Here is a 14,650-nt window from a genome sequence, read left to right on the forward strand (position 1 = left end):
ACCCCTTCTCTGACTTAAAAGGAACCCTCATTAAGAATCCCTGTGTAAGATCATCTCTCTGTTATCTGCCTGTGGACCAGAGGAGGTTAAACTGAGAGTCGGTTGCTACATGGAGGCTCAAATTTTCCACTGTGGAGAAAGCATACCCCACGCTTACTCACATGTAAGCCTTGTAGTTGTTGCCAATCTTCTGGACCCGAATGTCATACTTGGAGTCAATGAAAGGCTCTGCAGTGGCATAGGTCTGGGTGAGAGCCACCACACTGGCAATGTCCTGGAAGTCGTAGTGGTTTTCCACTTTGACCTAATGTTGGAGCAAGGCAGAAAGGGGGAAAAGGAGACAAACACACACACACATACGCACACACTGAGAAGTTATAATGGCCCTGAGCCTCCAAACCTACCAAAATATATCCAATCCAGACACTAATCTGGGTGCCACATCTCCCCAGAAGGCCCCTTCTCCCTAGCTTCCCTTCCCAGAACTCAGGGGCCACACTTGCCGCAAAGGACCCAGAGGACCAGGCAGGTGGCTTGCATTCTGCTTCCTGAAAGAGGTCTGGTTGGGTGACACTCATGGCTTTAGAGGTGGCAAATCATCTTCTCTTTGGAAAGAATTCATCAGTGACAGAGGGAGAAGAGCAGTTCACAAACAGTCACTCTGAAAACTGCCCTTCTTGGTTCAACCCTGAAATACAGCAGGCCCCTCTGCCTCACCTTGCCCATGCCTGAGTGAGCGTGGCCAATCTTCACCACCACAGGGAACGTGGGCAGTGTCAGCTGAAAGCAGAGGAGAAAGGAATCAACTGTCAGAGTGTGCCCATCTCTCTGTGGAATCCCACAAATATTTTTCTTGGAAATACCCTTGGGAGGGTTCTTTAAATAACTAGTCCAATTTACTTGCTTTACAGATTAAAAAACTGAGACCCATGGAATGACAGTGATTTTCCAAGGTCACACAGCATATTAGTGGCAGAGCTAAAAGAACGCTGTTCTCTTATTTGGTGTACCCTACATCTTTAAAATGCAACTGTCAATCTTCTCTGCGTTAGACAGAACCTGGGCAGGACTGGCCCTCAGACAAAGAGAATTTTAAAAAAGAAAGTATCTTCGAAAGCCTGAATTTTATTATATGTAGATGTACCTTAATAAACCTGCATTATATTTTAGAAATGCATCTTTGGCATCTTAATGTCCCCGTCATCATGTACCTCTTGGTCCTAAAACCTTCAAAGGCCCAGCATTCCTGTAATGATCCTGGCTGTTTTCTCCCTCTTTCACACTCTTCACTGCTCACCAATACCACAAACTCACCATCAAATAAGGCTTTGCATGTGAAGGCCCAATTCTGCCCAGCTTGGGGTTTGAAATAGAGCTGACGGAATAATTCAGTATGTTTATAAACAGAGAGAGATCCTTAGGGGAGCAAACTCTACCTTGAGGTAGCCATACTTTAACAGAGGAGAAACAAAAACTTAAAAGAATTATCCTCTAAGGGCAAGATTTCAAACTGTTACAAAATGGTGATGGAAGAAGTAATATTGTGGAAGTGGAAGAAGCACTAGGCTAGATGTCAGAAGATGAGTACTCTAGTCCTCTCTGCCGTAAACTTTCTACAAGTCACTGTATTTCCCTGAGACTCAGCCTTCACATCTGTCCATTGAAGAGAACAGATGGGATGCTTTCTGAGCTCCCTTCAAATGGTACATCAGCCTCTATCTTGGTCTGGACATTGTATAAAGAACCAGCCTGGATGCCAACCTGGACATTTCATCTTTCAATCAGACTCAGCTCTCTTTCAATTCCCTTCTTTTCAAACATCACTAACACCATCAAAATGAAAAGGTACCCTTGAAGGAAATAATGTTGACCCAAATGAAAAGCCAGATTCCTGTGGGAACTAAGATTTGAACAGATACTGGGATATCTGGCCCAAGGATTTCAGCATTCCTGGTTGAGGTCAGTCAAGGCTTGGAAAAACAACTTCAAAGGGCTTTAGAAATCATACAGTTCAACTCTACTTTATGGAGAAGAAACTGAGGCCCAGAGAGGCAAAAGCCACAAAGCTTAGTGACAGCCAGAATTAGAACCCAGCCTCCCACTATCCAGTCCAGCACCATGTGGAAACATCCCATAGCAATAATCCCATGGAGATTTGGGATTTGGAGGCTTGGAACACTATGCTCTGTCAAACAGCAGACAAGGCTCTCTCTGGTCACAGTCACCCCCAAGTCCCCTGCTTCTTTGTTTTGTTTTGTTTTTGAGATGGAGTCTCACTCTGCTGCTCAGACTGTTGTGCAGTGGTGCAATCTCAGCTCACTGCAACCTCTGCCTCCTAGGTTCAAGCAATTCTCCTGCCTCAGCCTCCAGAGTAGCTGGGATTACAGGTACCTGCCACCATGCCCAGCTAATTTTTTTATTTTTAGTAGAGATGGAGTTTCACCATGTTGGCCAGGTTGTGCCTGAACTCCTGACCTCAGGTGATCCACCCACCTTGGCCTCCCAAAGTGCTGGAATTACAGGTGTGAGTCACCTAGCTGAGACATGCAATAAAAATCAGCGTAGCCTAGGGCCTCGAGAGGGCTTTGAGGTCCAAGATTTGCCCTAAGTGATAGGACACCTTATGTTTTGTATCCATTCCAAGAGTGCTGTCCCCAGCTATCTGGAGAGTCTGTGGCTCTGGGAGTGAGAAAGGGTTTCTAAAGCACTGGCTGCTTCTTTGACATCTCTCCCCATCCCCCCAGGCAACAGAGCCAAGACACACACACCCCAACTTTCTCTGTCCTGTTCCATTACTGTTTGCTGTTGCTTTGGAGCCTCATAAATAGGGCATTGAAAGCACTTCCTGCGGCTGAAAGAAGCCCTGAGTAGCTTGTCTCATTCCCAGCGTGCAGCTCAGCAAGGGGTCCGTCCTTCTCTGTCACTGTCTCTTTTGCCTGTTGTAATTCTGTCTGCCTCTCTGGGACTCTGCCTGTCTCACTCTTTCTGTCCGTGCCTCTTCTTATTCTTGTTCTTTCTGCCTGAATCACAGCCCTCAGTCTTTCTGTTCTTATGCATTTATCTTTGTGGCTCTTTCTGCCCTTGACACCATACCCTCTTCCAGTGCTTTCCCTCTACTTCCAGACGGCTTCATGACTTAGGCAGGAAAACAGAGGCCCAGGCCTCTTTCCCGGCTTCCCTCTGCATCTTACTGACTATGCAAGTCGGAAGAGCCTCGGGTCCTGCTGCCGCGGTGGCCTACAGCCAAAGGAAGGCGGAGCCCATCGGGGCGGGATTGGCCCTTAGGGCCACCTCATAAAGCCTGGGGCGGGGGACGCAACACGTTAGGAAGGAGCCCTGTTGGGGCTGTACGGTCTGACAGACCTCACAGGCTCAGCTGGGGCTCTGCACTGTCATGCCCGGGAGCCCCCGGCCCGCGCCGAGCTGGGCGCTGTTGCTGCGGCTGCTGGCGTTGCTGCGGCCCCCTGGGCTGGGCGAGGCGTGCAGCTGCGCCCCTGCACACCCTCAGCAGCACATCTGCCACTCAGCACTGGGTGAGTCCGAGGTCTGTGAGGTCCACAGCAGGGGGTGGCTGTGGGGGATTGGTATCTTGCCAGCTGTAGACCAGGAGTCCAGAGGAAAAGGGAGGAGCTCGAATTTTGCACTGGTTGCCTCTTGCTGAGGCTGATGGGTCAGGAAGGACCAGGCGCCATAGTAACCTTGCAAGCACAGAACCTGACTGATTCATAAGGAAATGAAGATTGTGTCTGGGGCTTCTACAGCAACCTCCCTCACTCTGGCCATATAGCAGTTACAGAGTATCACTGAACAAGGTGTCACCGGAGCTATCTGATGATTACTCTGAACTACTGGATTGCGGACAGGGGAGGGGAGAGGGCTTGCATTATAACCACCCATGTCTGTCCAGGCCTATAACTTAGGTTGCCACCAAGCCCCCACTGCAACTCACACCTTCTGTCCTTTCTCTTCTCTCTGCCTGGAATGCCCTCCCTCATACCCTTAAATTCCTGGCAAACTCCTACTCTTCCTTCAAGGTCTAACTTAGGTCTCTCTCCTTCTCTGCAGGCTCCTGGCTCCTTGGTGCCGCCTCAGCATCTCTAATGTCTTGGTGTTCCTACTATGCTGTGCTATTATTCTTTAGAAGTGTGCCCTCCACTAGATCAAGAGCTCTGCAGGATGGGGACCCTGTCTTAACCACATCTATGGTCCTAGTGCCTAATGCAAGGCCACGCACAGAGGAAGAGCTTCATCAACAGTTTTTGGTTATTAATGTTCAAATGGAAGAGATGCAACACCTCAGTGCTGCGTCAGAACACTTATGAATTCAATAAACATTTACTAATATCAAATGTAGGCAGGCTGAGAGGCCTTGACCACAGCAATAAACTTCACACCAACTACCCTAAAGGGGCTCCACTTCCCTCCTCTACTCTGACTCCTACCCTGTGCCCCACTGCACACACGGCTATGAAGAACTAGACCTCTCCAGACTAACTGGTTCAAAAGGCACAAAGAGCTATAGGACCTAATAAGCCCGAGGGGTTTGGAACTTAAAGTGACTGCAGAGGAGGCATTTCCAGGACCCCCTTCTCACACATCACGTGCTTACAACCTGACAACACCAAAACCAAGAATTGCCCTGTATACTTCTTCAGGAACCCTGGATCATCCAGACCTCAGGTATATTGCCCCCACCAGCTGCTAAAGGTTCCCTCTTTTCCCTTCCTATGCAGTGATTCGGGCCAAAATCTCCAGTGAGAAGGTAGTTCCTGCCAGTGCAGACCCTGCTGACACTGAAAAAATGCTCCGGTATGAAATCAAACAGATAAAGGTACATGGGGGCAGGCTGGGATGTGTAGCCCCTAGGGCTGTTGGAGGAAGTGGGGTCTATATTCTGGGAGGGCGGGTAGCTTTCAGGTGGCCTGGCTCAGTGATCCTTGGGTTTAGATGCTGAAGTGGAACTGAATGAGATTTGGAGGCAGGGCCCATAGAATCCCAGGGATATTGCAGGGAGGGCCTCGGAGTCCATCTGGTCCCACAGCTGCTGGTGCATGGAGCCACTACAGGTACCTACTGGAATAAACCAAGGTTTAGTTTTTTGTTTTGTTTTATTTTTTTAAGAGAGAAAATAATCTAGTAGGGCCATCTGTATACACAAAATTTTGAACTAGACTTTTGCTTAAATTTTTAGGCTGAGAAATGAGAAGTTTTTGCCTGTTAATATACAAAGTACACTCGCTGACCCAATATTGCTTTTTTTTCGTAATTATCAGATGTTCAAAGGGTTTGAGAAAGTCAAGGATGTTCAGTATATCTATACGCCTTTTGACTCTTCCCTTTGTGGTGTGAAACTAGAGGCCAACAGCCAGAAGCAGTATCTCTTGACTGGTAAGTTAAAGGACAGCAACTGGCCTTAACATAATAGATTCTGCCCTATAGGAGGGAGTGAGAAAGGAGCCAGGGTCTTCCTTGGGCAGCAGGCTGAGCCAGGTGGCATTTTCTTGGGCATAAAACAGAGTAGGGAGAAGACTTGTAACCTCCCTTTAAATGTAAGAGTTCTCATGACAGTCATCCTGGCCAATTGTTTCACTATTTTAAGGACAGGTTGCTTACCCACTGTAGGGCAGCTGATTCCATTTTCAAATAGTTTAAAATAGTATAAGATTTTTGGCAACTTGAGTCAAAATCTCCTTTCCAAAACTGCTCCTTGCAGGTCAGCTCTGCCCTCTGCACAGAACCTAACATGAGCTCAAGTCCAACACAGTTCTGTCTCTGTGAACTTTCCTTATTACTGAATTGGTTGGGTTAGAACAGTTAAAGAATCACACAAGAATGTGACTCTATAAATGAAAGCAATACTAAATTATTTTGGAGTTCAGGGAAAGGAACTATTTGGTAGTTGAGAACTATCAGGAAAGCTTCATTGTATAAGTGGGATCTAAACTGCCTCGAAAAGATAAAACAGTATTTAGAAAGAAAGCAAGGAAAGAAAAAGCACAGCAGTGGGCGAGAGAATAGGTGAAGGGATTCCACTATTTATCCACACATTTGGCAATGAATGACCACTTAGTCACTGCCATGCCTTGGTGAGGAGAGTGGAGATTCCATAACAAGTCAAAGTCCTCAAAAGAGTTCACTGTTCAGACATGGCTCTTGATGAGTCATAGGCACTGGAGGCTTCCCAGCTCTGAGGATGAGAAAATTGTGCAGAACTGAGGAACTCCTGGATGGGAGAGGCAGAGAAGGACACACCACACCACTGAGCCCTGCAGTTCCTAGGTCTGGTAGACCAGGCCCTTTCAAACTGTTATCCTACCTCCTTCCTAAACACCTACCCTCTGTGTGTCTCGCCCACTGCTAGGCACGGAGGTACATCAGGAGAAATAGGAAACACATTTTCTGCCTTCAGGGAGGTCAAGTCTAACTGAGGTTTGGGATAAATAACAAAAAAACAAGTCTACAGAAAAGTCATCAATGGCACCCAGGCCCTTCAGGAGAAGGCACAAGCTCCTTTGCCTGGTGTTGAAAGCTCTTTGTGACCAAAACACTGCTGCCCTCTATAGCTTTGTCTTCTGCCATTTGTCAATGCCAGTTCCCAGTCCGTCATTTTCCCAAGATGTGAACTCAACTACCTGCAGTTGCAGAAGGTATGCTGCCAGGCTGTGTCCCCCTGCTTTGCATAGGATAGTCCCGATGACAGGAAGCCCTTCCCCCAACCTGTTTGGCAAGTGAACGCCTACGCATCCCATCAAGGCTCAATGCAAGCATAATCTCCTCTGAGATACCTTCCTTGCCCCACACCCCTTCCACAGATGGAAATAATTGTATGTTCCTTTGTTCTTATACCATACTTTGTATAGAACCACACAATAGTATAATTTTCTTCTACTCATCTATCTACCCTATTAATTTGTAAGCTCCTTGGGAGCAGAGATCCTGTCATTTTTATATCTGTATTCCTGGTACTAGATCATAGGTAGTTGCTTCAGTGAGTAAACGATTGAGTGGCTGAGGTTCTAAAAGAGGTATGGGCCAGGTGGTCAGGGATGGCTTTGTGGTGGTACTGAAAAGAGTCTTTGAAAGGTGAAAAGTAGTTTCACAGGTAAAAAGGGTGAACTTTCCTATGGGGAAGGGGAAAGACTCACCAACCTAGAGCAGGAGACTGGCCTGTGCAGATACTGGGAAGGACTGGAAAGGGGAAGGAGCCCATTATTTATTCAGTATCTTCTGTGGGCCCACAACTGTGCTGGGAACTTTATAGACATTCTCTCATTTAATGTGACTTTATTATTTTCATCTTCCAGCTGAGAGGTTATACAACTTTCTTAAGATCATTCAGCTAGTAAATGACAGAGAATAAAGAAGGGGTTCCCACCCAGACTCTGACTTTAAAGCCCACATTCTTCTCTCTGTACCATGCTAAACGAAAAGGCCTTCACCAGATCTCACAACTCTGCCTCGTACAAACATAATCTGTTTGTCTTTTAGCTACAAAGATTACAGTGATTTTTATTTTTTGATTCCTTCATTAAGCCCCATGCCACCACTGCCACCAAAAAGTCATTAGAGAGGCTGCAATTCTGGGCTCTTCAAGGACCTGGGCCACTGGAGCTCCAGGAGCAGAATTCTGATGCTTGACTCTCCTCCATCTTCCCTCAAAGGTCAGGTCCTCAGTGATGGAAAAGTCTTCATCCATCTGTGCAACTACATCGAGCCCTGGGAGGACCTGTCCTTGGTGCAGAGGGAAAGTCTGAATCATCACTACCATTTGAACTGTGCCTGCCAAGTAAGGGAATATCCATTTCCAAAGTCTTTGGGGATAGGGGAAGGGTCCTGGGCCTTCATTCATGCATGAATTTATTCACTTACTGGACTATACTTGAGATCTGCCATGGATAAGGCACTGCATGAAGTTGGGGATGAGAAAGCAACACAGGCTATAGGCCCTGATCTCAAAGTACTTGCACTTTGGCTGGGAAGGTGGCCATCACGGGAGGCAGACTGAGATAACTGTAATACAGCCACCCTTTAAAGAGAGTCTATTCTTTGTCAGCCACTGTAATAGTAAATTTATTGTAAATGTTTAATTTAGTCTCCAAAACATATTTATGAAGAATTAAGATTTCCATTTTAAGGTGAAGAAATGAAAGCTCTGGGAAGTGAAGTGATTTGCTCAAGGTCAGTGGTAGAGTAAGGACCCTCAGAGCTGTCTGACTCCAGAGATGGCATTAAGTGGCAATATTGAATATGGGGAACCTTGGTGAAGGAGAATTCAGAGGAAGACTGGGGACCAGGAAAGGCTTCATATGACAGGGGACATTTGAGATGGGCTGCAAGGGTGTATAGCAGTTTGAAAGGCAGCAATGGAAAAAGGAGGACACCCTACTGACTTTGATGTTGTGTGGCCATGACTCTAGATCACCACCTGCTATACAGTGCCCTGTACCATCTCAGCCCCTAACGAATGCCTCTGGACAGACTGGCTGTTGGAACAAAAGCTCTATGGGTACCAGGCTCAGCATTATGTCTGTATGAAGCATGTTGATGGCACCTGCAGCTGGTACCGGGGCCACCTGCTTCTAAGGAAGGAGTTTGTTGACATCATCCAGCCCTAGTAGGGACCAGTGACTACTACATCCCTTCAAGAGTCCTGAAGATCAAGCCAGTTCTCTGTTCCTGTGGAGCTTTGGCCATCACCACCTCACCCCTTGCTGCCAGCTAATACAAAGTGCCAAGTGGACCGTCTGGTCACTGTCAGGGGAGGGAAGGGGCAGGCATGTTATAGCTCGTTTCCAGGACCCTGGCCTAGAACCTGTCAAGGGCTAGGGAAGGTAGCATGACTTTTCTGCCCTGCCCTCTGCCTGTCACCCCTGCCTCCCAAACCCCATTAGTCTAGCCTTATACCTGTTACTGCAAGTGTTTCTTCTGGCTTACTTTTTCTAAAGCCAGGACTATTCACTTTCCTCTCCAGGAAAAATGTGTTTTCTTTTGCCTTTATCAATCTGTTAAGGGAGAAATGGTGAATGCCATACATATGAGATGGTATATCCTTGTGATATATAGTACCAGAAGGTGGGTTGACAGCATCATAAACAGGCTGACTGGCAAGAATGAAAAGAACAACATACTGTGGTTGTGTATCCACTACTTCCCCTGTCTGAACTCATCCTATTCTTCTGATACACTTTCATCTGTTGGGGGAGTCATTTGAGGGACACAGAACCACTCAATGTGAGAGCTAGAATGGCCTAACCTGCCTCCCCATGCTATTATCCCCTCTATACCATTTCTGGCAGAGGGTCCTGCCTGGTTAGCATACCTCTTTGAATAAGAATGCACTTATAGTCTCAGAATAGGTACTGCCTCTCCAGGTTAAGTATTCTTAATACCCTCAACTGATGTCCACAAGGCTTCTCTTCTGTCTCTTAGATTACTAACATCTTCATTCCTATTTCAGAACTTTTTAAAAGCCACAAAGCCTTTTTCTTATAGAGTTGAAATCACTCATCATTGGTTTTTGACACCACAGAGTGGTGGTCCTGTCTTGAGGGCAAATTTCAGGATAGAGCACCGGAGAGAAATAATACAAAGGCCCTTGAGGGGAAAGGACGGTAGATAGGGAATGTACCTGGCAATTGCGGCAGTTTTTTTCCAGCAGCCAGCCCTGCTAGGTGCTACAGCAGGAAAAAGTCAGCTTTCATCCTCAGAGAGCACCATGCACCCTTCAGCTCAGTCCTCACCACTATGTCTTGGGCTCCCTGAGATTCCCCAACCAAAGGACCCTTAGGGCTTCTCAGCCTTTGGGAGGCTTCCTGGCTTACCCTGAAAGGAAAAGTCCTAATATTTGCCTCTAGAATTTATTAAGGACAAGAGCTTGAAGTTTCAGAGTCTCTCTTGGGGGAAGCTCTGGCAAAGATGACAGAGACAGCTCTTTTTAAGGCCCAAGATTGTTTTTTATTATGTGGTCTGCTGGTGAGCAGGGCCATGCACAGTGTTTCAGAAGATGGCTTTTGATCTGCAGAAATGGTGCAAATGGAGACCCCTTTTGACCAAGGAAGTGGGGAGCTGGGGACAAACATGATCTCTGTTTCACTTGGAATGCTTTGCAGGGAGTCTCCATTGGTGGGTTGAGCAAGATCACCAACTGATCACACCAGTGCGGGGCAGAGGGTGTGGGGACAGGGAAGAAAGGATTTTGAGCTCCAGGTCCTTGCAGAGGAAAAACACTGGCAATAGCCTCCTTACCAACCAACCAGCCCATCTCTCTGCTCCTTCTAACTTCCTATGTTGGCCTCAGAGAAGGCACAGTGTTAACTCAGCCTTATGGAGGTCAGGTGAATGGGAGAGTCAGGGGAATAATAAGAGTAGGAGCAATGCCTTACATCTAGTGCTACACACTCTCCCAGCGGTTATTACTTAATGAATCTCACTTTAATTGTATATGTACCATATTAGAATATCCTGCGTAGGGATAATTATGCTCTCTTGACTGTCTTATTGGAAATTGCACACATTGAGGAAATGTAGCTTATTCAATGACAACTGGCAGAGCCAGGGCTGGGACTCAAAGCAATGAGATCTGATTGCTGGTCCAGAAGTTTATTATTCTCTCAGCTTGATTAAAGTGCCCTTACTCCTTTTCTTCCCTATTCTATCTCTAGAATTTGACAAGAGGCTAAAATCTAGCTATTCCAGTTGCACAAGTTCTATAGTTCCACCCCAGTGGAGTCTTCGGGGTTGAGACGCTGAGGCCCTTGTCAGAGCCCCACAGTGACCAGGTGGCTAAGTGCAAAGTGAAAACAGCAGAAAGACTAATGTCCCCACTGAGCCACCTACCATCTCTTTGTGGTTGGGGTAGTATGTCTGTTCAATGAGGGGGAACTTTTCTCCTCCCAGTGTCCTGTAGATGGCGACCAGCTGGGCAAACTGCAAAAGAAAAGCAAATGTTTCAGCTTATCTCAGATAACTTCTGAAAGAGACAAAACATCAACCCATCAAATATTTATTGAGCATTTGCTCTGTGGAGGACTTTATGTTAAGCATTGTGAGGATATAAAAGAAGTGTACAATTCCTATTCCCAAGGATATGATATGCATTAGTTGGGGAAGGAAAAGAGAGTGAGCTAAAATTCAATTACCTTTCTCAATTTTAATGATGTTTCATTCAATTCTCAAATCAAATTGATGAACTAGCTAATTTAACACCTTCATTTTACATATGGGGCAGAGAGGTTAAAAAACTTGCCTAAAGTCACAGAACTGCAAGGTGAAGCTGGGATTGAAAATGGGGTCTCTAACTTTCCACACCTGCATCTCTAAGTAATGGCAAGGCATGAAGCTGGCCAAGTCTTGGAAGTTCAGATGCCAGGCAAAGGAATGATGGATTTTTCTGGTAAGCAGTATGCAGCCACCAAGAATTTGAGCAGAAGGCATCATAAAATGAAGCTGATCTTCAGGAAGATTAGAATAAAATGGTCATGGTTTGTGGAATAGACAGGCCCAGTCTTTCTGGGACTTACTACCCAACCAGGGACTAAACTCACTGGACCCTTTGCCCATGTAGGAGAAACTGAAATAGCTCCATGAGGAAGGGGCAAAGTACACATACTTAAAGTGTCAGGGTTGAAAGGCTTTCTCAGTGCACAGTTGGGATCCCCTAACCTCCTCCATTTTATAAATGAAGAAACTGAGGTCCAGAGAGGTCACTTGCCCAAGGTCACACTGTAGTTGAGACAGGTTCACAGCCAAGCCCCTTCATTTCCAATTCATACCTCTCCTTATTCCTGCAAATAGCTGCCTTTCAAGCTCTGCAAAAACTATGCCCTTTCCACCAGAAACATAGGACTTTCCTGCTCAATCCAGTAACATACACACCTATACTCCCATCCCCAGTGCATCAGCAGCAGAGGAAACACGTATTCTCTCTAGGGCTACTGGATTAGTTCATGTTCCAAGCCAACTGGTATTTAGAATGGCTAGAAGGGAAAGTTGTTAGACGAAATCTATTTATCAGAGAAAGGAAGACTAGAACATTTTTCAAAAGCTCAGGTCCTGTTCTCTATAAGCGATGCCAGCACATGAGCCAGGGAGGGGAGAGGAAGTTGGGGCGGTAAAAGCTCGGAGCTGGGTTGTTAGAAAACCAGAATCTTCTGATACTTGTTCCGTTAACTTCCTAGGTGTCCTTGGGCAAATAATTTTTTCTCTCTGGATCTCACTTTCTTCATATATAAAATGACAGGGTTAAATTTGATCAGTTCCTCAAACTTTATACCACAAAGAATATCCCTTTATTATATTTCCTCCCAAACTCTGCTATCAAACTGCAGTTTAAGTGATAACCTGTTGTGGTCCTTCTATGGGTACAGATATAATTTTGTTATTTTTGAAATGCTGGAAAACACTGGAATTCCAGGTCCCTCCCTTTAGTAACAAACAATTGGTAACTCTAGAGCTCTAGGGCCTTCTCCAGGACTGAAAGGATGATTCATGGACTCTCAAGCCCCTAAGATAGCATTGTCAAGAGGGATTTTGCAGAGTCTCTAGACCAGTCCTCTCATTTGACAAATTGAGATTGAGGCTGGAGAAAGAAGCAAAGGAAAGTACAGGCTCCCAGATCACATCCTGGCGTAAGGGCTGCACTGTGAGAGCACTTAGGTCTCTTTTCCTTGCTGGGTGCATTCTCCATTGTACCCTGCTGTCCTCGCTATCTTGGTCCTTCAATTTGCTTTAGCTGTCAAGAACGAACCCTCAGACCTTTTCTGCCTTCTCTGATTCTGCCCACCTGCTCATCTGACTTTTACATCCTACATGCCCATCTGGGCCTGGCTGGATTCCTGCTCTACCTCTGGACACCTGCCTGGGCTCCCAAGGCTCTCCAGCATCCCTCGGGAGCTAATGCCAGCTTTGCCTAACGACCTCTGTCCTGCTGCAGCCCACACTCTGGCATGGCACCAAGGCATGTGGGGGAGTTAACACAGACACCACACAGATGCCAGGACAGCCTGCGGCAGACTCTCAGAGCCCTGGGATAGCCAACACAATAATGGCAGCCAGTTCCCAGGCTTTTGTTGGGTCTCAAGAAGCTCACCCCACCCTTCTCTCCAACAGTTCCTGTCTGCTCAAGGTACTGAGCTTGGCATCTAACCCATACCTCCCTGGAAACGTAGATTAAATCACAGGCATACCGTCACCAATTAAACTAATGTAACATCTGATAAGAGCCGTTTCCTCTACACATAGACAAAAGAATGAATTTGGGAGTGGGGGTGCTCTTGGCAATTGATATGAAGATATGTCCATTATAACCACTCATCCAATGAATCAAGAAAGAATTTTTGGAAAAAATGGGATTCCAGATCCATTTGAGTAATGTGTCCATATGCCTATCACTCCTGGAAATTAAATGATTTAATTTAACTCTGGTGCACTTGTCTCCAAAAACTCAGAAAGACTGACAGAATTTCAGATAAATTGGCAGCAATAAAGGGTGGTGTCATTCTTGCTTTGTCAGAATGCTGCTTTCATTGACAGGTCCACTTCTCCCCAAATCCCAGTGGCCTGCCCTGACCAATTTCAGAGATAGCAATGTGCTCGGAGACAGAGTTGTGCAAGATAGAGGCTTTTCTAATCCAACCAAAGTCTCTCTATGCACCAACAGCAGTCACAGTAAAGATATTTAGAAACATAGGCCAAAGTAATCAACTGAGAGGGACCCTCCCCTCACAGTCACCAAATTTGTCCACTCCCATGAACAAGCAGAGAACAATATGTAAAATGTCATTCATGGGGCAGCTGCTTAGTGAAACTGAAGGGAGAACTTGAGGTCTGGCCAGGGAGCCCTGCTGTTCTCATGTGGTGCCCAAGGCAATGTGCTGAGATTGTGAATGGGTGAGAGTGTGACCCCTCACCAGATCCCAGATCCTGGGAGGAACAAAGCCCTAGCCACGGGCTCTCCCCATTCTCCCTGGCCTGGCCTCTAGCACAGTTTAGAAAAAGAAAACAGGGAACAACTTTCTTTAACAGAACCCATATACTAGGAGCTTGTAACAACCAGGCTTTCAAAGTGGTGGCAGGTGCTACCATTATTCTCAGTTTGTAGATGAATAAACTGGGGATAGGTTCAGTAAGAGGGTTGAAAAGTATGAAATCACCCAGAAAAAGTTGCTAATAGCAGGATCACCCTGTGTGGCTAAGAGAGGGTCAAATTATGACAAGTACCGGGAGTGCAGGTGGGTTAGGACATGTGTGCAGTACGAAGGACATGTGACTGAGGAGAAAGGGGAAGTCCCCAGAAAAGACACTTGGTGAACGTATCACATACACTCTTCTGTGATTGGCAACATACTCCAGTAACACACTCTGTTATCCTGTTTCTGCAGAATCTAGGATTCTAGATGCCTCTGCCTCAGGCCAGGCAGAGGGAAAGGCTGAACAAAGGGAGCTTGGGAACCCATCCTCCTTAACCATGGCAGCTCCCAGCCCTCCTAACTCCCTGTCCATTGCTCTTTCTCTTACACTCCAAGCTCTCCCCAGCTTCCAAAGGAAAAAGACAGCTGTTAGTTCCAGGGTGGAAAAAAGATCAAGAGCAGAGGTGACAGATCTGTTTGGTTTAAAACACACACACACACACACACACACACACACATACACA

General features: G+C 46.3%; 2 protein-coding genes across 3 annotated transcripts in view; one reads left to right on the forward strand and one right to left on the reverse strand.

Moving 5' to 3' along the window:
• The window catches only part of SYN2 (synapsin II), a 200,538-nt gene that overhangs the window by 28,553 nt on the left and 157,335 nt on the right, over positions 1-14,650 (reverse strand). For both annotated transcript variants that reach the window (XM_039478883.2, XM_074404764.1), the window contains exons 5-7: positions 10,837-10,926; positions 718-780; positions 162-304 (exon numbers count right to left, since the gene is read on the reverse strand). In XM_039478883.2, coding sequence (XP_039334817.1) covers positions 162-304; positions 718-780; positions 10,837-10,926 — 296 coding nt within the window. The remainder of the gene's footprint in view (positions 1-161; positions 305-717; positions 781-10,836; positions 10,927-14,650) is intronic.
• TIMP4 (TIMP metallopeptidase inhibitor 4) lies at positions 2,927-13,500 on the forward strand. The gene is made up of 5 exons (XM_003927050.4): positions 2,927-3,533; positions 4,734-4,831; positions 5,274-5,388; positions 7,662-7,786; positions 8,418-13,500. The coding sequence occupies exons 1-5, from the start codon at positions 3,395-3,397 to the stop codon at positions 8,613-8,615; spliced, it is 675 nt and encodes a 224-aa protein (XP_003927099.1). The 5' UTR covers positions 2,927-3,394; the 3' UTR covers positions 8,616-13,500.

The sequence above is a fragment of the Saimiri boliviensis genome, chromosome 8, assembly GCF_048565385.1.
Source record: "Saimiri boliviensis isolate mSaiBol1 chromosome 8, mSaiBol1.pri, whole genome shotgun sequence".
NCBI lineage: Eukaryota > Metazoa > Chordata > Mammalia > Primates > Cebidae > Saimiri > Saimiri boliviensis.